At 44.4% G+C, this 23,143-nt stretch overlaps 1 protein-coding gene across 3 annotated transcripts in view; it reads left to right on the forward strand.

Annotated features, from left to right (window-relative positions):
- Nucleotides 1–3,733: 3,733 nt before the first annotated feature.
- LOC119654451 (4-coumarate--CoA ligase 1) overlaps nt 3,734–23,143 on the forward strand; it is a 39,914-nt gene continuing 20,504 nt past the window's right edge. Inside the window, exons 1-2 of one of the 3 annotated variants that reach the window (XM_038059862.1) lie at nt 3,734–3,913; nt 15,580–16,211. In XM_038059862.1, the coding sequence (XP_037915790.1) occupies nt 15,948–16,211 (264 nt within the window). In that variant the 5' untranslated portion in view covers nt 3,734–3,913; nt 15,580–15,947. Of the gene's footprint in view, nt 3,914–4,370; nt 4,543–4,607; nt 4,633–15,579; nt 16,212–23,143 lie in introns of those variants that run through there. The other 2 variants (XM_038059860.1, XM_038059861.1) reach the window with 2 other exon arrangements.

Raw genomic sequence — 23,143 nt, forward strand, 5'->3', positions numbered from 1 at the left:
TCAAACATACACTGAGGAAGAAGTTTCGGGCTTCTAAAAATGACGCCGACCTTGCTCACTTTAAAGCTATACGATCTACTGTGAAGTCAATGGTCAGAAAAGCGCGTAAAAGGTACCTATTGAGCGTCGAAGCCGCCCTTGCCCACGGTAACTTAAAACCCTTTTGGTCTCACGCTCGCAACTCTCGTAATCCAACTCAATCTGTCCCTTTTTCTATCAGCTTCGCTGACTCCACTGCCAACTCCCCACAACAATCATGCGACCTTCTCTGCACCTACTTCTCTTCAGTGTTTTCTCCCTCGAGCCCTTCACCCTCTACACCTTTCATAACCACAGACTCCTCCGAATCACTAGCCATTCCTCTCCATACGCCTTCCTTGGTTGAGTTCCTCATTGGTAACCTTGACCCCAATGTCGGACCTGGCCCCGATGGGCTTCCTAATCTCTTCCTCCTTAACTGTAGAAAACGTATTTCCCTCCCCCTGTGTATAATCTACAACAAAAGTCTAGACGAATGCTACTTTCCCCGTCTCTGGAAAGAGGCCCTTATCATTCCTATCCTCAAGACCGGAGACCCTTCCCTTGCCGTGAACTACCGCCCCATTTCCCTTCTCTCCGCTTGCTCCAAAATCCCAGAAAGATACGTCAACGACTGGTTGACCGCGCACTTCGGTCACCTCATTGTCAAAGAGCAGCATGGTTTCGTGAAACATAGATCAACGGCTTCAAATCTTCTGGTCTTTACCAACTTTGTTGCTAAACGCTTGAATTCACGACAGGAGGTACATGTTGTTTATACTGATTTCTCCAAAGCCTTTGACACCGTTGACCATAACATTCTCCTCTCTAAACTTTCTTTGCTAGACTTCCCTCCCTCAGTCATCTCCTGCCTTTCCTCCTATCTCTCATACCGTTCCTGCAAAGTTTCTTTTCATGGTCACTCATCTCGTTCCTTCTCTCCTTCCTCTGGTGTCCCCCAAGGCTCTATACTTGGCCCCCTACTCTTCCTGTTTTTTATCAATGATCTCGCCTCCATCCTCACCTCCCTGTGTTTGCTTTACGCAGACGACCTTAAATGATTGGCCTCTGTTTTGTCTTTGCTGGACTGAGCTCTCTTGCAGTCCAACCTTGATAATTTGGTCCGTTGGTGTTCGGTAAACAAGCTAACGCTGAATGTCAGCAAATGCCACTGTGTGTGCTATTCGCTTAAACCTTCGCCAACATTCTTTTCCTATTCTCTTAATGGACAACCCCTTTCACTACTGACTTGCTTCCAAGACCTGGGTATAATATTCGACGACAAACTTCGTTGCAATTCCCACTTCGCTGACATCATCAATAGAGTTTGCAAAATCCTGGCTTTATCCTAAGTTCCTCCTCTGACTTTACCTCAATTCAGCCCTTCTTAACACTCTTCAGTTCCCTTGTCATAAACATCCTTGAATACTTGACTGCCCCACTCTTGAAGTTGTACAACGCAAATTCACCCGAACCCTCTTTCTGTGTACCTCCCATTCTGTAAATGTAAATAACCCAGTTTCTGGCTACGTTCTTTTACCAGAATCCGCTTCAGCTTTGAGGTTCCCTCAAAAGAGTTAGTGTCTTCGCAAAAGCGTCTCCATGATGATCATTTAGCCGATCTTATGCTCTTCCTTAGAGCCCTCTGCGCCTCCGTGGATCTCGGTGGAACTTGGTGTTTTACCCTTCTTTGGCATCCTAAGTAGACAGCTTTCTTCGAAAGCTTCTCTCATGCTAGTTGTGCTCTACAATGCTCTACACTTGGCCCCCTACTCTTCCTGTTTTTTATCAATGATCTCGCCTCCATCCTCACCTGTCCGTATTTGCTTTACGCAGACGACCTTAAATTGTTTGCCTCTGTTTCGTCTCCATTGGACTGTGCTCTCTTACAATCCAACCTTGATAATTTAGCCCGTTGGTGTTCGGTCACCAAGCTAACACTGAATGTCAACAAATGCCACTGGATGCGCTATTCCCTGAAACCCTCCCCATCATCCTTTTCCTATTCTCTCAGTGGTCAACCCCTTTCACTACTGACCTCCTTCAAAGACCTGGGTGTAATATTCGACGATAAACTTCGTTTCAATTCCCACTTCGTTGACATCATCAATAGAGCTTCCAAAATGTCTGGTTTTATCCTACGTTTCTCGTCCGACTTTATCTCAATCCAGCCCTCCTAACACTCTTCAATTCCCTTGTCAAATTCATCCTTGAATATTGCTGTGTAGTGTGGTCCCCCTGCCGCATCCGTGACGGTCGCGCTCTTGAAGCTGTACAACGCAAATTCACCCGGACCCTCTTTTACAAAAAGAACCTTCTACGGGTTGATTATCCGTCACGACTCCGCACCCTCAATCTCCCCTCCCTACAGCAACGCCGTATCTTCCTTGATATGTGTACTCTTTTCAAACTCTGCAATGGTCTGATGGACTGCTCCGCCAACTCGGATATTACTTTCCGTATCGCCTCGTCTCATAACACACGTAATGCGGACATTTTTGATGTGCCCTTTGCCGAGCTCGAGATTTACTTTCACTCTCCGATCCCGAGGATTTGCCGGTCCTACAATGCCCGACAGCTTGGTTCCTTTGACGCTATGTCCCTCTCTAGCTTTAAGCGCAAAATATGCCATTTACTTGCTTCTCCCTCTGAGGACAATATGTAATAAGAAATTTGCTTTCTGTGTATTGTCCTCATTAAATAAATAAATAAATAAATTTGTATTTTGATGTAAGCTATGGAAGCCGACCCTACTTAGCTGTTAAAATACCCAAGTATGATTTTGATATCATATCTGGGACAGGCTTCGAGGGTTCGTTCTATTGCCTCCTAGAAGGTTTCCTTTTCTTACTTTGCAGTCTTCTCTGCAGGGGCGTGAACGTTAATAAGGCTTATATTTCTAAATTTCCCTCGTAAGCGCAGAGTGTGTAGCCGCTCGCTTATGCTTTCAAAGCCGATAACAGCAGGTTTCATGTGACTGACTAAGAAACCTACTCCGAGTGCATGGTTTACTGGATGGTCACTACAATATATGGTGTAGTGACTCTTCTCCAGGAAACCGTAACGCTGTTACATTAGTCCTATATTGGAACAGGGTGTCGGCGGGTGTTGTGGCTTCGTAACAATTTGTTTTCCGTGTAGGGTTGTCAGCCCTGCTCAACCCCCAACCTGGAGGAGCAGTTGGTACAATTTGTCGGGGAGACTCGCCTTCATCCTTCTCCGTCTGTAGGTTTTCGTTAAGAAAGAGCTCCCAGCGGTCACCACGTGGAGGTGGAGATATGGTTTGGTAGTAGAGCTGTTGGTGTTGGTTCAGTAGTCGTTTCGCAGGTTTTATGCTCCATCGTGGGTACCAATCCACGTTTCGGCCTGGGACCTATACTACCCTTTCACCATAGAAAATACAATATCTTTTTAAAATTTCCTAACTGGATGATACACCAAGGATATACTCTTTTTCAACCTTGCATCAAATCATGATTGGTATTGATTTTACCCAATCCTACAAAAAAATATCCATTTAATTTATATAATTAAACTAAAAACTCTCTCGTTCACACTTACTACTCAGCACAATAGTTATGCAGTTTTAAACAAATTCTGTTCAACAATTTTAATAACACTCCGATATCTGGAGCTGTTCTCCTAAAATCTACTTACTAACTGATAGTGGCTAACGGCTAGATGGTTGTTCGAATTGGAAACAGTCGCTCTTCGAGTCCCAGTGAATTGACTAGGGAATTTGAAGCGCACAATTGATGTGATACTAAGACAATAAGTGGAAAGTGTAATTAAAGTAATCACGCTACTCGTTGAGTTCTTTAGCATTGAAAATCTATAAAAGTTGAAGTGCCTTCCATTCCAAACGTACCCAAGCTCAGTCGTTCATGATTTTCAGGTGATATATATTTATTTCTCAGAATTTTTCTGTGTTTAAAAATAGATACTATCTGAGTCTGTTTACAATTGAATTATAAACACATATGAGTGTATATCTGGTTAGTGCTCGATCCCCCTGCGTGAAGGAGGGCCCGTCCATACTGAGAGTTCTGCTTGACCCTATTAGTGATTTGTTCGCAAAGCTAATCTGAGAGGCAAGTCAGCTGTATCTAAGCCTTGTTAGCACTTTGCTCGCATCTAATTTATTGCACTTCATAAATTAAGATAAATATAGAGCGGGTGCTAAAGTTAGATAGTGCAGTATCAGTCTGATGTCAGTTCGCCGGGGTACACAGACACGTACAACTACACCACAGAGTTCAAGTGGCTTCTCCGATTGGACTTTGGCACCGGGTTGAGCTCGAATCAAAGAAGTTGTCCAACCACATCCAGTCTCACAGTGAAATTTCAAGAGTTGGAATCGATTACATCCAATATGCTTGTTGGCTGAAAAACTTTAATAAATTGTGGACTTTGAACTTGATAGAGTGGTTTCGACGAAAGGTGTACTATTATCTTCTATATTCGGACGCGTGCTTGCAGTGATCTTTGGACGCTAAAAAGTTAATAATAGACAAATTAGAACAGGTTGGTTCAGGACCACAATAGTTGGAAAAGATACTCACTCATTTGAGCTTAGCCAAACGCGCCACGCACTCTTTAATTCATCACACACAGGTGAAACAAGAGGGACATTTGAAATACAACGTATCTGGTGTTGAGATAAAATTCACTAATTTATTGTAAAATTAACTGTTGCGTGTGTTCGTTACTTATGTATAATATATTATCTATGACGGGCGAAATCTTTATGTGGCTGCTATTGAAATGTCTTTATAAATTTGTTATCGGTTATGCTGATAAAAGGATTACATATAAGTAGCTGATGAGTTTTTTCAGTCGAGAAATAAGAAAGAAGAGAAATAAGAAACTGAGGAAATAATCAAAAGATACTGTGCTTCTCATTCATATGCGAATTGAGATATTTTCGCGCATTAGACGTCACTCGTCAATATTGAATACTACACACTTTTTGAAGATTTCTTGAGGTGAAAGTGAATGTGAGTTTCATTGACCCAAAGTTTGTAATGCTTTACGTATCTTGACTTTGCGAATATTGCACTCAGTCAATTGGTCCCAGTTGCGCAATGCAATGAATGCGAATTTCAATATTTTGCTTTACCGAATATTTTCTTCACTGCAGTTTGTATTTCTTGGGTAGATACTAATCTTTAGTACTTATGTCTTACAAGTCACCGCGAGTTGCATTTAACCCCAATTATCTTTGATGTTTTTGTTTGTTGCTTTAGTAGCTAGTCCGAGAAAGTGAGTGATGCTCTTCACATTTCTTCTCCTTAAGCCATTTAAATTGAAATGCTCATGTCTATTAACTGTATTTGAAATTTGCAAGAATATGGAACTTGAAACCCTGTTGAAAATCGATAATATGTCTCTTGGGAAACCCTGAGAATTATACTTATCAATTAAACCTTTAAAAAGGTCTTCTATTGTATTACTGCTGACTATCGACCATTGATTATTCACTAACAACTATTGACTCAACCTCACAAGATCGAATCGACACCTAGCTTTCTAATCCTTAAATGAAGGAAATTCACAACTCTTCCAGAATACAACTACATTTACTACATCCATCGACTCTCCACATTCTTCTTTTTCTTCACCCTTTGTCCCGTTCACAAGCAGGGTCGGCTCCTCCTGATTAGTTTTGCCATTTGGCTCTATTGAATGCCTGATCTGGGTGCAATCTCGAGGCTTCTAAATCACCACCCAACGTGTCAAGCTACCCTTGTTTCGCCCTACCTTTTGGTCGTTTGCCTTCGACTTCAATGTTCAGACCAATCTTGGCAAGTGAATTCTCCTTAGCACGAATTCCGTAACCATACCATCGAAGACGCCTCTTTCGCAATTTTTCCACGAACGATGCAACCCCATAATGATCCCGGATATCCTCATTTCGGATGTGATCAAAACGTGTCACCCCACTAGTCCAACGTAACATCTTCGCCTCCATTCCCGCAAGACGTCGATCATTGTCTTTTATAGTCGACCAACACTCAGACCCATAAAGGGCGACAGGACGGGCGACAGTGCGGTAAATTTTAGACTTGAGACGTTCGTTAATACGTCGATCACAAAGGACACTAGTTGTGGAACGCCAGTTCATCCAGGTTGCGTTAATGCGTAAAACAGTTTCATAACGCAGTTCTCCATTGGCTGATAGCGTTGACCCGAGGTATTAAAATCGCTCAGTTCTGGGCAGATCACTGCCGCTGACAGTGATTGTGCCTGTTTCATGGGGATCGGTCGTCAAAAATTCAGTTTTGATTCGAATCAATCTGAGACGGTATTGCATGAGGCGATCATTCCATTTTGGACAAGTTGCTCGAGATCATTTTTGCTATCAGATGCTAGGAAAACATCATTTCCATAAAGCACGTTGGATATCCCGAGTAACTGTATCCATAACAAGAACAAAGAGGAGTGGTGAAAGGGCACTTCCGTGATGAACACCAACAGAGACACGAAGCGGTTTTGATACATCCGCCATACTTCGAACTTTACTTTTCGGAAGGTGGTAGAGCAATTAAACCCAGCGCACGAGTTCTTCTGACACGAAGTGTTGTCGTAAAGCATACCAGATGAGTTCGTGTGGTACACGGTCAAACGCTTTCTCTAGATCCAGAAAGGCAATGTAAAGAGGGCGATGCTTCTCACGGTGTTTCTCCATGAGTAACCGCGCAGCGTGTATTGCGTTAGTAGTTCCGCAGTGTTCGACAAACTCGGCTTGATTCACGGTTATTTCAATGATTTCGTGAATACGGTTGTCAAGAATGCGTTCAAAAATCTTCATGGTATGGGAAAGTAACCGGATCGGACGGTAATTTGAACATTCTGCTGGACTACCTTTCTTTTTCCATATTGGAGCAATGGTACTTTCTTGCCAGTTAGATGGTATTCTCCCTTCCTGAATAACCCGATAAAAGAGTTCACTGAGCCACAGTGTTGGGTCCCAGCTCTTCGCTTTCCAGAGCTCAGATGCGATGTCGTCAGGTCCTGTGGCTTTCCCCGATTTCATTCCTTTTATAGCCTCCTCGACTTCAATTGCGCTGACAGTGAGTCCTTGAGGGTTTAACGTGAGCACCTGTCTGGACGACTTAATTCCACGGTCTTCTTAAGACACGGATTGATTTTGTGACCACAATCAGAGACCCGCAGAGACAAATAACAACGGTACCAGTCTATACCAAGTGCATGGCTTAGCATTTATACTGGTGGATGCAAGACATACCTAAATCGCTATCGAACTAAGGAGTACGGCACCCGTGTTGAAACGCAACACCACGTCGAGATCTCTTCTCGCTTGAGCATCACCAACAACTCCCATGAAGCTCCCACTAGGGGGCCAACCGCAACCAACCGAGCTATACTCACTTACAACGGGAGTTCACCCGAAGTATGAGAGTCCAGGAGCTATTCCGGTTCCTATGGTACCAGTATATCCCTGGTAAGGTTTCTTGACCAATTACCACTTCAGATGAGTCCCCGTGCAGACTCGGGTCTGAACGCCCTGATTAGGCCTTTGGAGCATTCGCCTACTGCAACCCGGCCGGCAAGCCAAAGTGAATACAGCGTAAAGATTTTTGTAATGGTTCGCTCGTATGACAGCGACTGTTTCCCGGTTGACATTCATATAAATTTGCCAATTAGTTAGCGTTTTATCGTCGAGAAATTTGTGGTAGAGGCGTTTCTTTTCACGGACCTTCATTTTAAAATCATTATTCCAAAGCCAAGTATCTCGGTTGATGTACCGCTTATCCGGCTTGGTGACCCCGAGGGTTACAGAGGACGCTTGGTATGTAGATCGTGTCTTTCATTTGGTTCCACGATTCTTCCACATTCGTAATGGTCGGTAATCGTGTGAATGAGATCGTTTCTTCTTTCTTCTTAGCAAATCGCCACCATTTAATGCGCCGCGGGCCAGTGCGTTCTTCGCGCTGTTTTATCGGTGGCTTAATTCGCCTTCCTGCGAAACGGCCGATGTTGAGGTGTAATGGTCTCATAGGGAACGGCTTTGCAATCAGTGACAGTGGTAAAATATCGGCGTTTTGTGAGAATATAGTCGATTTGTGATTTACTGTTCTCACCTTTTCCGAAGGGCTCTTGCGAGTTCCTCGGTCTTTCCGGTTAGGGTACCGACATTTAGCGTGCAGACACGGATTTGTTTTGTTCGTTTTGTTCGGACTGACTTGCTTACGTCCTGACGGCGTCCATGCGTCAAAAACCCATTTCTCGACAGGACCCTCTCCATATTAAAGCTACCAAATTGTCTGAAACTATGAGGTCTATGAGTTATTTCATTGCAATTTATTATGGATTGACACAGTTGGCCAAAAGACCATCTGAGTTGGCTGTAGCCAACCAAGAGGCAGAGCTAACCCAAAAGGATAAAGAAATGGAAAAGTTGCTAGCTACACTAGAGTCCTGGAGGAGGTGCCCTTTAGTCCTTTAATCCCGGCGTTATCAAAGTTTCCGCGAATCCCTTAATCTATGCTTGGGATATGCGTTATTTTGATTTCCATTTTCTACATTTAAAATGTATTTTCTTTAAGTATGAGTGAATGCGCATTCCTTTCCGTGGCTATTCATTTCGTATGACACCTATATACATATATTTTATACTTTAAAATCTTTGTGATGCATCCCGCAACAAACAATCTGAGAAGTTTATTTAAATTTCACTTCCAGCAAGACCATTATTTCCGTAACCAAAAGTGTGAAAGCACTCCCACAATTCGATTCCTAGAAATGTAAATTTTCAAGTAAGCTGAAGTAAGATAAAGTAAAATATGGACTTCGATGTGTGATTAGTAATTCTAAACTATATCTATGTAGGTAGTATTGCAATTCATGATGACAGGAACAATCAATATTTTTTATATTTCTAAGTATATCTTATAACTCGTAACACAGAGTTAAGATAATAACCCTGAATTGTTTTATAACTATCAGCTTGAAATGCAATCGGAACCGTATCACTCGACGATATCAAGTTTGGTTATATATGAAATGTATGCTTATCACATGTCAGCTATTCACAGCGTAATGAGGGGGGATAAATCAAAGAATATGATAAAATATCGCGTTATCCTCAAAATATGAGCGCAATAAATTTGTCAATTTTTCGGGAAGCTGATATGTAAAATCAATTCGCAATTTTGGGGCGGTTTCGCTTCATTGAAAAACGAAATCAATCCTATTTTGAAATATATTTTTTTTTGGGAGTAGGCTAGGTAAATCTGTTTATGCACAGAGTGTTGGACTCCCGCAAAAGTACGCAGTCAGACTATCAATTAAACACTTCGCTGTCATCAGAAAACTAGCCTGGAACCGTTTGACACATTACTTCGGGCTAGCCGTCCCGCTGTCCTGGCTTTGGAAGCCTTTAAGTCAGGGTTCAGGCAACCCCTTACCATCCGGTCCCCCCCGCCGGTCGAGTTCAATCGCAATAAGAAGAGCCCGAACATAATGCGAATTTCTCTGACAATGTTTTCTGGAACGAGCTCCAATGTATCTGTATAAAGCTGAAAACGAAAGCCATCTCATCTTTCGCAAGAGCAAAAAGGTGTGTTCAGCGTCGTCTGTCGCTCCATTGACGAATACACATTCAGGAGATCGGGCCTTCCCAATCCTGTACAGGTTAGACTGAAAACCTCCATGTCCGCTTAGAAGTTGGGTTAGGAAGTAATCAATCTCACCGTGGGTTCGGTTCAACCACGGGTCTAAATTGTCAATGAGCCGCGCAGTCCACCTGCCCCTTAGCTCATTTTGCCAAGAGAATTGTCACTCGGTGAGGGTCCGCTGACGTTCTTCATGGGCAACCACCTTTCTTAAGTTTTCCCCCTTACGACGGTAGATAGCTTTACGCTCCTTGGCAAGGAGAGCAACGGGGATGACTCCCGCGATCAGCATCACAGCCGGTTCCGGGACGGTGCGATAAGCAGACGCCACTCGCAAACCTCCCCGCCTCTGCACATGAGCAAGGCGCTTACGACGCACCTCCTTGTCAAGGGCATCAGCCCATACCTCCGCACCATAGAGCAGGACCGACTACATTGCTCCATGAGGAGACGTCTCCTAGTAGATATGGGGCCCCCCCACCATTCGCCATTAGCCGACTCAAGACCGCGACTCCAGCTGCAGCCCTGTCTGCTGCTGTTTTGATTTGCTCCAACAAGCTCATCTTCGAGTCAAGCATTAAACCATGGTATTTAACCGTTGGATTTGGTCAACTCACCAATCGATATGGGACGCAGAGTCGGGATTCTCTTTCTGGTCAAGATAATTACTTCGGTTTTTGCCAGCGCCAGGCTGAAACTATGAGCAGTCATCCATCAATATGCCAGGTCTGCTTTGCGCCTGTTCAACAGTCCGTCCGGCAACAAGTGCTGCAACGTCGTCTATATAACCGACCAGGTGCGACTATTCAGGCATATCGAGTCTGAGCAAACTATCGTCGGAAGCGTTTCGGAGGTCAGGCCCTAGGATGGATCCCTGCGCTACCACCACGTGATTTCCATCCTCCCCTAGCCCTGTAACGTCTCATAGAGTAGGGAGCGATCTTTCAGGTAATCCCTCAATATCCGCAAGAGGTAGCTTGGCACGTGAAATGAGTTTTCTAATGTGCCTATCATATCTGTTCATCTTGCGGAATTGAAGGCATTTCTGACATCAAGTGTTATGAGGAGCACTATTCGTCGAGATTGGCGGTTGTGTGCCTCGGTTCAATGGACAGCATCCACGATCTCCATAATAGCATCTGCCATAGATCCTCTGTTCTGAACTCGAACTGCCTTGGGAATAAGTCCCCGGCAGCGCAGATCGCTTCAGTGATGAGCTTCTCGAGCACTTTCCCGGCCGTGTCTAGCAGACGGAAGTTTCGGGTCTCCTTTACCCTTGCTGATCAGCGCGAGTTTGGCCACTTACCAGCGCAAAGGAAAAACCGCCTCCTTCAAGCAAGCGTTGAACGCCCCAAGCAGCAAGTCTGGCCGTTGGCGAAACACCAGTTTGTAAACTTCCGCCAGGATGCCATCAGGACCTGGCACCGTCTTATTTTTCATAGTGGAAACCGCTTCTTCGAGCTCTCTCATTGTGAAAAGGGGGCAATCCCCGACGCTTTCTGCACTACTGCCATCAACCGGTTGACATTTAGTATGCAGGGCTTCCGCAGAGCCCCGATTTTCTGGGTAACAAGCTTATAATCAAGTGTCCACGGGTCCTCTTTAACCTCGTTAACCAGATTTTGCCAAGGCTTCAAAGTCGCCAGCTTTGCTTTTATACTGTGCCTTTATGGCGCATTCCCCCTCGTTGACGTGTAAACGTTTTTCCAAACCGCGGAGCTTATAACACTCCCTCCGTAGGTCGGCAATTTCTGCTGTCCACCAGTACATAGAAGTCTTGCCGCGACTGGGGCCCCTCCGGGGCATGGAAGCCTCACACGCTGTCGTTATCTGGCTCATCACTGAATGTACGACGGTGCCAACTGCGAGGCTATGAACCTCCGGAGCGCCCTCCAGCGCGGCTCTACCTGCTCCAAGAGCTTCGACGAACTTCCCGATGTTCATCCTCGTGACATTTCACCCGCAGGGGGAGCGTCGCGTTGATGCTCGCCGGCAAGTAGCGTCAACTACTTCGAACGCGATATACTGGTGATCACTTGCCGAAAAGTCTTCCAGGACTCGCCACCCGTCAACCGTTGATGCCAGAGATGAGGCCAAGTCCCTGTTTCGATATTGCCCGCTGATTAGCACTAGATCAGCATTTACCTTCACAGCAAACTGTGCTAGTAACTGGTGAGCGGTTGCACTCTAGTGCATGTTAGTTTGTAAAATGTGGAACATACCATTCGCACCGTAGCCCTTTCCAGTTCCGCCCTACAGATTGGACATGGTCTCGAGCCCGCAGTGCGTGCAACGCTCTCACCAAACGCGCCACGATCCCTGCAGAAAATGCAACTTTCGCTTTCATTGCAGGTCCTCGGTTGGTGACCTACCTGGCCCTACCTCCGGTATGCTGTCCTCCTATCCGGCTCTTTGCAAATTGCTGATGTGTGTCCATAGTCCAGACACCTATAGCACTTGGTAGGGACTATCCGCATTCGCATCCTGCATACTACTCATCCAATTTTGATACTATCGCTGCTAAAGAGTTTCCTCGCATATTGCTCGAGCCTTTACAGAGGTGATACCTAACCGGGCTGTCGACGCTCCAAGTGCGCCTAATGTGTCCCGACGTGTATCGGCCATTTGCGGTTCACCGAGAGGCTTTCTCCACTGCCTAGGACCCAAAAATACTGCCAGCTAGGGGGTAAGAACTGGTTACTCGGGCACCTCGAGGCGTCATACCCCGTATCGGAAGCGACCACTTAAAGACCGCTGACGACCCCTGAGGGGGAGAACACCTCGTAGATGGAACTGAACAAGCGTTAGAAATCTATCATTGTTGCAGTACGTGATATCTTTTCGTCTCCAATTGGCGGGACTTCCATCATCATTATCTACGGCGCAACAACCGGTATCCGGTCTCAGTCTGCCTTAATAAGGTACTTCGCACAACCCAGTTTTGCGCCGAGGTCCACCAATTCGATATCCCTAAAAGCTGTCTGGCGTTTTCTTTTTTTACCGCTGATATTGCCCTTATGGATTTTCCGGGCTGGATCATCCTCATCCATACGGAATAGCTAACCCGCCCACCGGAACCTGTTGAGCCGGATTTTATTCACAACTAGACGGTCGTAGTATCGCTCATAAATTTCGTCGTTATGTAGACTACAGAATCGTCCATCCTCATGTAGAGGCCAAAAACACTTCTCTCGAACGCGCCCAAGAGTTCGCAGTTTTTCTTATTAAGAACCCAGGTCTCCGAGGAATACATAACGACTGGCAAAATCATAGTCTTGTACAGTAACAGCAACCCTGCGCGAATTTCGTCTTGCCTTCATTAATGTGCAACCCGAGATCTCGTGCCGCTTGCTCGATCTGGATGAAAGTAGGCTGTACATCTCGGGTTATTTTTCCCATGATGTCAATATCGTCAGCATAGGCCAGTAATTGGGTGGATTTCAAGAGGATGGTGCCTCTCGCATTTATATCTGCATCGCGAATCAACTTCTCCAGGGTCAGACTAAAGAAGACGCATGATAGAGCATCCCCTTGCTTTAGGCCGTCGTTGAATGGTTGCATGGACTCCCACATTGGTCAGGGTCAGCTTAGTCAGTCTTATCAATTTTGCCGGTATATCGAATTCTGCCATGGCCGTGTACAGTTTTACCCTGGCTATGCTATCATAGGTGTCTTTAAGATGGTGCAATTGATGGCCAAATTCCAACAGTTTTTCCATCGGTTGCTCGAGAGGGAAAATCTGATCTGTTGCTGATTTGCCTGGAGCGAAGCCTCTTTGGTATGGGCCAATGATGTTCTTGGCGTATGGGGCTATCCGGTCTAACAAGATAGAGGAGGATATCTTATAGATGGTACACAGCAATGTGATACCTATATAGATGCTGCACTGCGGATATCCCCCTTGTTATGTATGAGACAGATAATGCCTCATTGCCAATCGTCAGGCATTGGTTCGCTGTCCCATACCTTGAGCATCAGTAGATGTAATTGGTCGCCTCCATATTTAACCAATTCGGCTGTAATTCCATCGGCTCCTGGCGACTTATGGTTTTTAAGCCGATGAATTGCCCGGACTGTTTCTTCTATGCTTGGTGGTGGCAGCATTTATCCGTCGTCTTCAGTTGAGTAATTCATAAAAATACTCTACCCATCGCTCCAATATCCTCATTCTGTCGGAAATCAGATTTCCCTCTTTATCTCGGCAGGATGAGCATCGAGGTGTATAAGGCTTCATCCTGCTGACTTGTTGGTAAAACTTGCGCGCCTGGTGCTGTCACTCCCTGTACTTTTCGAGTTCACAAACTTGTTGGTTCTCCCAGGCTTTTTTCTTCCATCTGTGAAGTCACTTGTCCGCTCAACGGAGCTCTTGGTAGGCTCTCCCGCGTTCTCTGAGAATCTAACATTACTTGGTATGCGGCATTCTACCGTGCCGTTGCTAGCTTACATTCATCGTCAAACCAGCCACTCTTCTCTATTCTTGCGACTGTGGCCGTTCTTAAGATGGTTGTGAAGAACATTTGTTGGTGTTTCATCTCCAGGGCATCTGTTAGCTGCGGTTATTGCGGCATCCATTTACCCCTTATAGGTGTTATGGAGGGCTGTGTTGTGAATGGCTTCAGTATTCACTCTCACCTGATTCTCAGAGGAGATTGTAGGTGGTGTTGAAATTCAGCAATATGCCAACTCCTAGTGATCATCACGTGGAGGTGGAGATAGGGTTTGGTAGTAGAGTTGTTGGTGTTAGTTCAGCAGGCGTTTCCCAGATTTTATGCTCCACGTTTCGCCCTGGGACTTACACTACCCTTTGAACGCCGGGTTGGCAATCTAGAGTTACACTGGTTAAATTTTTAACGCGTGTCCTGCCTATTCGGACAGGCTCCGACACAATTGTGCTTGGAAGTATCATCACAAAACGTATTGAAACATTCGTGGTTTATCTAACCTACAACGAGTCTGGCAACACAGGGTCCAGTGCCCAAAACCTAGTGACAGCTGCCACCCACAGGCCGAAGTCCTGGCCAATTCCGGTTCCTACGTACGATCATCATGGGCCAGGCCAGAGAACTTAGCTCTCTCTCTGTTAGCATGCCGGGACGTGATAGTCAACTAAAATTTTCAACACACAACAACAATTACAAACAAAACACAGTTGCAACAACTACAAATGCACTCGTTCAAGGGCTTGGCGCCAAGTATTTAAAAATACGCTACTTACATAGCGCTAGAAGATTACAGTGGCAGAGGGACTCAAAGCCACTATCTCTTCCGCAAGCCTGAGCCTGTACCCGATAATCGTTCTACGCTGATAAAATCTAAACGAACACGAATTTCGCTTTGACATTTTTGCAGCCCTCCTTGGAATAGCCTATCTATGGATCTATCTTTGAAAATTCTATTCTGAAAGCCTCCTACTATGGCTTCCCTCTTAAGAGATTTCGTCTAGTTCGTACCGCAATCTAGTGAGACAGGTCTACGGTAATAGAGTGTAGTATTTAAGCGAACCTTTCTGGACTACGCATAAATATTCATATTACGAAAGTATCTGGATATTAAGCAACTAGAGCTTTGGAAGTGTCATGATGTTTACAGCAGTAACCAATTCCATTCCAGAAGGCTCGGTAATCATGTATCTGTAGACGCAAGTTACCATTTCCATGCCCAATACATCATACTATCCAAGGAAAATGACCCAAATCTTTGGACTTCCTCATCCTCAATCGTTATTTATCAATAAACATGTTTGACCAAATGTTTTTAAGTGAAACTATGAAAATAGACAACATGCTAAAAAAAATTTTACCATTCTAATATGTTCCCAGCTTTATTTTCAGCAAAAAAATTAAACTGCTGCAGATCATAATTTACAGTTCCTTGCGAAAGTCATCATGACTATCACTAATTCTAATCTTTTTTCTCATTGCAGCATTAAATCCACGAAATAAAATCCGTTTATTGTCTTATCACATTTTAAACGCAACGGTCCATAGTGAAAAATTTCGCGGATTTCTGAATTTCACATATCATCACTGCCACCCTACTTTGTTTACAAAAACTACGGGACTTTGACCGCATATATGATAACCTTATCAGCTGGTTATGTTTTAAACAATTCCTTTCGTGCCGTGAAGCTTTAATTTATTAAAAGATACCAAAGTGTAATCATTTGATTGTCTGTGCTCAGTGAAATCGGCGACTGGCAGCCACAAGATAGTGAAATAATTTGTGTTTAACAACGCATAAGTACTCGGTGTTAACTAAGTCTAAGTGAATTAACCCCTCAATTTGCATATAATGAATTCGTCATCAGGACGAGTCTTAGTGCGACAGATTGTCAGTTCTTTGAGAGCTGCAACTACATTGCAAAATCAACAGTCGAAAAGATACGTCCAACAACAAAGTAATGCCGTAAGTGAGGCTCATGATAAGTGCTCATGCTACACCCCGTCGGAAGGATATATCAGAACCTCGCCGTTTGACCCTGTTGCGATCCCCGACCTCACATTAGATAGATATGTTTGGGAGAATGTCAACAAGTGGCAGAATAAAATCGCAGCAGTAAGTACCCTTTAATATCTATAAATTATTTGAGAAAGATTCATTTATAATTTGTTCATTGTCTGGCAATTTTTTCATAATCATACTTCGTGACCATTCCCTTATTTCTTATCTTGTAACCTTCATGAGTATATTTAGACAAGAATGTCAGTTCGGCGGTATCTTGAATTGACTATTGTATAATAGAGACCGATTAAATTACAGTGCGGTCACGAACAGTAAGAACACCCCGAAGCGGCTTTTATCAGCTTTGAAACCTCATTTTAGCTGCTTCCTACTATAATATCTTCCGAATGTGCATTATCTTTCCCACCCCATTTACTGCAACTACTGCAGGTTGCATAAATACGACTTATCGCATTATGACATGGCATCTCTGAGGTTTACAGTCAGTCATACGCCGCGAAGGCAGACTTTACGAGCAACCCTCTCATTCAAAGCTTTTGTACTTCAATTAAATTATAGTGTTCTGATTAAAGCATGTAAGTTATGTAACTGAAGCAGCAATTGAACAGCACTTTCTGCTCTGATGTTTATTTATACGTGGCGTATACTTACACATGTGTTTATCGGCCCCCTGAGCGACCTTGAGGCCGCCGGCGCGACCAGACCTACCTAAGTCCATTTCCATTGCCCAACATCAACGCAGGCCGCCAATGTTTTCTATTTTTAATATTTGCTTGAAACGATTATTTTTATTTTGATGATAATTCTGATTCAGCGGAAAATTGTCGTTAACGTTCAGATTTTCGATTCTAGATTTCAATTGAGTTCGCTATCTGATATTCACATCATTGAGGGCTTGCGGAATATTTTCGAATTTGTACAGAACTAAATCACATAGCGTTCCAGATCAAGTCCCAGGGTCTCTAGGTTTATTGCTTTTGTATAATTTCCTAGAACTGATAAAAAAAAATAATGGGAATTTCCATTTTTTTAAAGAATCTTTATTTATTAATTAACATTGTGCCCTCTACCCTCCATTATGTACATATAATACACTTATTCCAGTTTTAGAACCTCAGCTCCTTCAGAAAAACCAACATTTTTTGAAAACAACTTTCTCATTTAAAAATAATGGACATCACAATTTTAAAAGATACTTAATCTTAGCTTATAGATATGGAATTAAATTAATAAGATTTGCTTGCGTTGTTTGTATCGTAGCGGATGCGCTGCACCTGGAGGAAAGACGGCAAAAATCTCCAATTGTTGTAGATGGTTTATTTGGGTGGAGAAAGCGAGGTCAAAGGGGTTGGAAGGGTTTGGGAATGGTAAGCCGTTTTGTTTGGGTGAAGGTACATATTGAGAATGGGAATAGCGACCGGTACCTTCTACCTTCTCTGGCGAACAGTCGGTTATCACTTATAGGAAGTGAGGAGTTGTGGGAACTGGTTCTTATGGTGGAAATATTCCTCATCGGTCTCGATCCGCAGACACTGGGGGACTAGTGGATTCGGATATGATTGACCCCTTTCTAAAAATTTCCACATATCTGGCCGTCATGGTATCAATGCACGGCTTATGGGAAGAATCATAGAGGATTTGGTTTGATATGTCTCCGTTCCATTGTCCTGGTGAAGGATAGGATTTAGTGATTTTTTTTTTTGTGAGTGGTGGTGTAAATCTTAAAAGACGCTACTGCGTCAGGTTGCAGCAGTGTGTGGGATTCTTACCCACTAAAACCACCCCCACTTCTCCACCCATATCCTCGCGGGACCACAGTGAAGTATTACTTCGCGAGGAGGGCATCGTTCAACTACTTCTTTCATTCGCACATCTCGGCGAGTGGAATATAACATGCTCCGGGTTCTCGAGTGTAGCTGCGCATTCGAGACAGTCTGGAGACTCATCCAATCAGAAGTAATGCAAGTACTTCCTGTATCCACTGTGTCTCGTAATGAACTGCGTTAGGTGGTAATTTAATTGCCCATGCTTGCTTACTTCGCCAGGAGATCCAAGCAAATCATTCCCGCGATGACACATACTGCCTCACCTGATACCGATTGGCCAATATGCCGAACATACCCTTCTCTGGTTCGCTGTGTTATCCAGTGCGCACGCCCAGACAGGAACCGCGCATAGCAGGATGGATTTCATGACCCCTGCGATAAGCAGCCCACGACTAGATTTATATATTTGGCATCACCCTTGCTAGAGATGAACTAGCCTTTGCTGCCTTTTCGCGATAGTCCAGGTACCCCTTGAAGCTCAACTTGGCATCGATCATGACCCCCAGGTATCCAATGATCGATTTTGAATCGACCTCGGAATTACCAAACCGGATTTTGACAGTGTTGTTTTTCCTGCGATTGGTAATAAAGACCGCCTCCGTCTTATTTACCGCCAGGTCCAATTTCACCATTTGAAGCCATGCTTTGATAACATGAATGGTTTCACTTGCATACAGTTCCACGTCCTGGTGGTGTTTCTCAACTACTACCACTGCCAGGTCGTCTGCAAAACAATCAATGCGCGAAGGTTGAGCATTCAGCCGTACATTATGTTCCACAGCAGGGGCCCCAGTACAGGACCGTCGCCCGTCTCGTACCAAAGAAGTCTCTTCAAAGTCTCGATTATCCAAGCTAAGTAACCAGGGGTACCCAGTTTAGCCAGGGTGCCCTTAATATAATCCCATTTGGCTGGGTTAAAGGAATTCCTGACATCCAGCGTTACCACCACGCAGGGCCAGGTCCACGATCTTTGCAATGCAACCGTGAACCGCACTCTACGAAACCCATACTGCCGCTCCGGTAGACCAGTCGCTAGCTCGACGAACGGAAGCAGCCTGTTGTATATCACCCCCTCCAACACCTTTCCCATAGTGTCTAACAGACAGATAGGGCGATATGAAGAGGGTGCGCCAGGTGGTTTTTGGGGCTTCGGTAGCAGAGCCAACTTCTGCCTCTTCCACTGAGCGGGAAACACTCCTTCAACCATGCATGATTCAAATGTACTTATGAACCATTCAGGGCTTTGTTTGGAATCCCGTTCAATCCCGGAGCTTTATTGTCTCCAATTCGTCCACAGATCTCCCGTAGTTCCTCCTCGGTCACCCCGGGGATTGTGAAGACGTCCTGTTGAACCAATGGATGTGGTCCGCTTTCTTTTTGTTGTGGGAAAATAATTGCGATTATTTCGAACAAGAGTCGCGAGCACGTCATTTGGCGTAATTTTTGCCCACGAATCTTGCTCATTATAACCTTGCAGCGGTTCATATAGCCTTCTTAAGGCTACTTCGCTTTATTCTTTCTCCGACTGCTGATGTTCTGGCTTCCCTCTTGTCCTTTGACAAAGCTTCCTCGCTCGCAGACACCATGCTCTCATCAACGCGATTTTTTGGTTCCACCAATAGTTTGGTTTCCTACAGTGATGGCGTCGCGGCATTGTAGAGTCGCAGGCATCAGTTATCCGGTGACATAACTAGCTGACTTTTTCCAGCGCCGTCCCCTTGGGGACGGAACCTTTTACTAAAGCCGCGAGGAATGTGTCTTCCTCGAAAACTCTGAGTGGACCACCCAACTATCCTGGTTTTTCCGCTTATGGTGCTCAGTCGACTGTCGCCTCCCCCGTTCCTGATGTCGACAAAGAGGGTCTGATGGTCACTGTAGGTATAGTACTCACTCACCCGCCAGACCATCCCTCTCGCCAACGAGGTACTGAGGTAGGTTAGATCGACGATTGAGCCTAGTCCTCTGCCTCGGAAGGTGGGCACGCATCCAACGTTAGCTAGTACGATGCCCAGCTCAGCGGAGATTTCAAGCAAGATTTGGCCCCTGGTGTTCGTCACTCGACTTCCCTAGTCTAAGGTCCACATGTTGAAATCGCTGGCAATGATTTTGGGGTTGTGGTCTCTATCGTCCAACACCAAGCCGTCTAGTGTCTCCTCATATTGCGCTAATGTTGCACTAGGAGGAGCATAGCAACTGTAGATATAGACGTATTTGACTTTCGCCCGTACAAACTCGGCTCCCGGGAATGCCATTGTTTCCCGATGAGTCTTTCACCCACGTAGCACTAACGTAATTTTGGTACGGTTGACATATTACCGCGACGTCCACATTCGAGTCTCCAATGGTTTGCGAGAACAAGTCTTGAACTGCCTCGCAATGGTTGAGGTTGATTAGTATCAATCTCATTTAGCCGAATCGTAAATTCAGCTCCCTCCTATATGCCGGACACCTGCCACCACCACCAGGGTATATTGATTTGAAGGTGTCGTTTATATGGTTTAGTAAAGTGAGCGATATTGGATAAATTAGAGGTGATTGTGCCGCCTACATAGACGACTTTTTTAACAGTAGGAATAGGAATTGAATTGATATTGAGGAACAGGTTCTTGGTAAAATATCGGTAAAGATCATTCAAATATGAATTCAGACGAGCTTGCCTGCAGACTATGGCCTTTTCGGATGTATAAATTATAATGTCATTGGCATATTGTAGGATCTTGACAGGAGGATCGGGCTTGGGAATATCCGCTGCGAAGAGCGAGAAGAGGGTTGCAGAAAAAACATAACCTAGGGCAATTCCAGCAGGACTGATATAGGACGAAGACAATTGTTGCTAAGCGTTGACTTTGGATTGCCAACCACCTAGAAAGCTAAAAATTAGCTTGCAGAGGTGCGGGTGGAAATTAAGGATGTTGCTGAACTTGTAGACTAGTTGCCATACGGAGTCGAAAGCTTTCTTTATATCCAAGAAGTAGGGTATTGTGGGTCTTTTACTATTAATTTCGAGCAAGATATCGATTTTGAGAGGGCGTGTTCAACCGAATGACCAGTTCGGTTGGCGGACTGGAAATCAGGGATAGTATTGTTCTTATCACAATCCTCATCGATGATTAATTTGAGGTTGAAATTATGGAGATAGGCCTGTAGCTATCAGGAAGAAAAGGATTTTAATTTTGCTTCGGGATAGGAGTGATTTGAACACACTTCCAACTCATAGAAAAGTGGGCGTTCAGCAAGCAATGTTTAATCAGAGAACCCAGGAGAGCGCTGATGGTTGCAGAGCATTTTTTTTAGGGTAATGGTTGGAATTTTATTAAACCCAGTCGACTTTTTGTTATTACTCTGCTGAATGGATATTACGACCGTATTGGATTTAAGGAAGTTAATTGGTGAGATAGAGCCAGTGCATCTGGGTGTGAGATCACAAAGATTGTTCTGTTGTTTTGTTATCAAGCGGTACTTCATCCAACTTACTTTAGTGCATAAAGCAATTTCATAACACAGTTCACCATTGGCTGATAGCATTGACCCGAGATATTTAGATCATTCACTTCTAGGCAGATCACTGACAGTGACAATGTCGGACTTTCCGACAAAAATTCAGTTTTATACAGATTCAATTTGAGACTGTTGATGCGTAAAGCGATGATTCTATTTTTGGACAAATTACTTAAGATAAGCTTTACTACGAGACGCTAGGAAAACATCATCTGCATAAAGCAGTGCAAAGGGCGCTGGACGTTGAATGTCCCGTGTGATAGCCTCCATAACAAGAACAAAGAAGTGTGGCAATAGAGCACCTCCTTAAAAAACATCGAAAGAGACTCGAAACAGTTTTTATACACCGGTCACACTTTGAACTCTACTTTTCGGATTATGGTAGAGCAATTGGACCCAGCGCGCGAATTCTTTTGGCACTAGGTGTTGCCACAGAGCATACCAAATGAGTTTATTTGGCACACAATCAAACGACTTCTCCAAATGGAGAAATGCAATGTGTGGTATTTTCTTCCCAGTCAGATGGTGTTCTACCTTCCTGAGTAACCCGATAGAAGAATTCATTGAGCCACAGTGTTGGGTTCTAGCTCTTGACTTTCCAGAGCGATGTCGTAAAGTCCTATACCTTTCCCCGATTTTCGATTTTATTCGTTCTCGATCGCCATTCCAAGTGCCCAGTTTATCATGAAGATTTTTGTAATGGATTCCTCGGGTAACAGCGGTGGTTTCCTTTGGATCCCATTCTTACAATTTTCTCAATTGGCATGCTTTTTATCAACGAGAAACATGTGGTGAAGACGCTTCTTTTCATGGATAATACATAAATGAATAGTGCACCAGCTAATGTAATGGTCAGCTTCATCAGCCGGTCATCAAATCGTTTGACATTTTTTAGTGGTATTATAGAAACTTCCAGGGACAGCAATGCCAACGATCTAATGTCTGATGCGTTCATAGGCGACCCTCGTTCGCCAGGGCAATATTCATGTCCACAGTAGCTACCTCACAAGACTTATTGGCCTCTACTGTTTCCTCAGCAATTTTTGTCACCGTACCTTTTTTTGAGGCACGTTGTAAATGCTTCAGCGAACCACCTTGGAGTTGCATTAACGACCACTACCAGAGCTTTGTTTGGAATGCCATCAAAGCCTGGGCTTTATTTCCACAATTTTCTTTGCGACTTCCAGGACTTCTTCAGTGGTTACCTCAGATGTTTCATCGGAATCTCTCTGGACAGTGGATAGATTCGATTCATTTGAAACTTTCGAGAAGGGGGTACTAATGATATTACCTAGCAAATCAGGGTTGGTGATCGGTGTTGAGCGTTTACCCTTGTTTGATACCAGGACTGCCTTGTATGCACCTCCCCATGGGGCAGAGTCCGCTTCTGTCTGTTAAACGAATTTTTTTCGGAAACGGTTATAATGATTGACACAAAATTTGAGGGAGATGTGGCTCACGCATACAGTTGCATTATTCCACGTCGAATTTTAAGGGGGGGGGGGGGGGGGGAGGGGAGTGCCGATGGATGCAAAAAAGGGGTGTATAGTCATGTGGGGTATCAAATAACGGTATCGGTTAGTACTTTCCGAAACCTGTGTTAGTTTTAACATTTGTTGGAAATGTGTGGAGTACGGGAGGTCGAAACTGATCATTTCTTTAACGGACCCATTCTCAGAAACTACCCAACCAAAAAAATCA

The sequence above is a fragment of the Hermetia illucens genome, chromosome 4 (assembly GCF_905115235.1).
Source record: "Hermetia illucens chromosome 4, iHerIll2.2.curated.20191125, whole genome shotgun sequence".
In the NCBI taxonomy this organism is placed as follows: domain Eukaryota; kingdom Metazoa; phylum Arthropoda; class Insecta; order Diptera; family Stratiomyidae; genus Hermetia; species Hermetia illucens.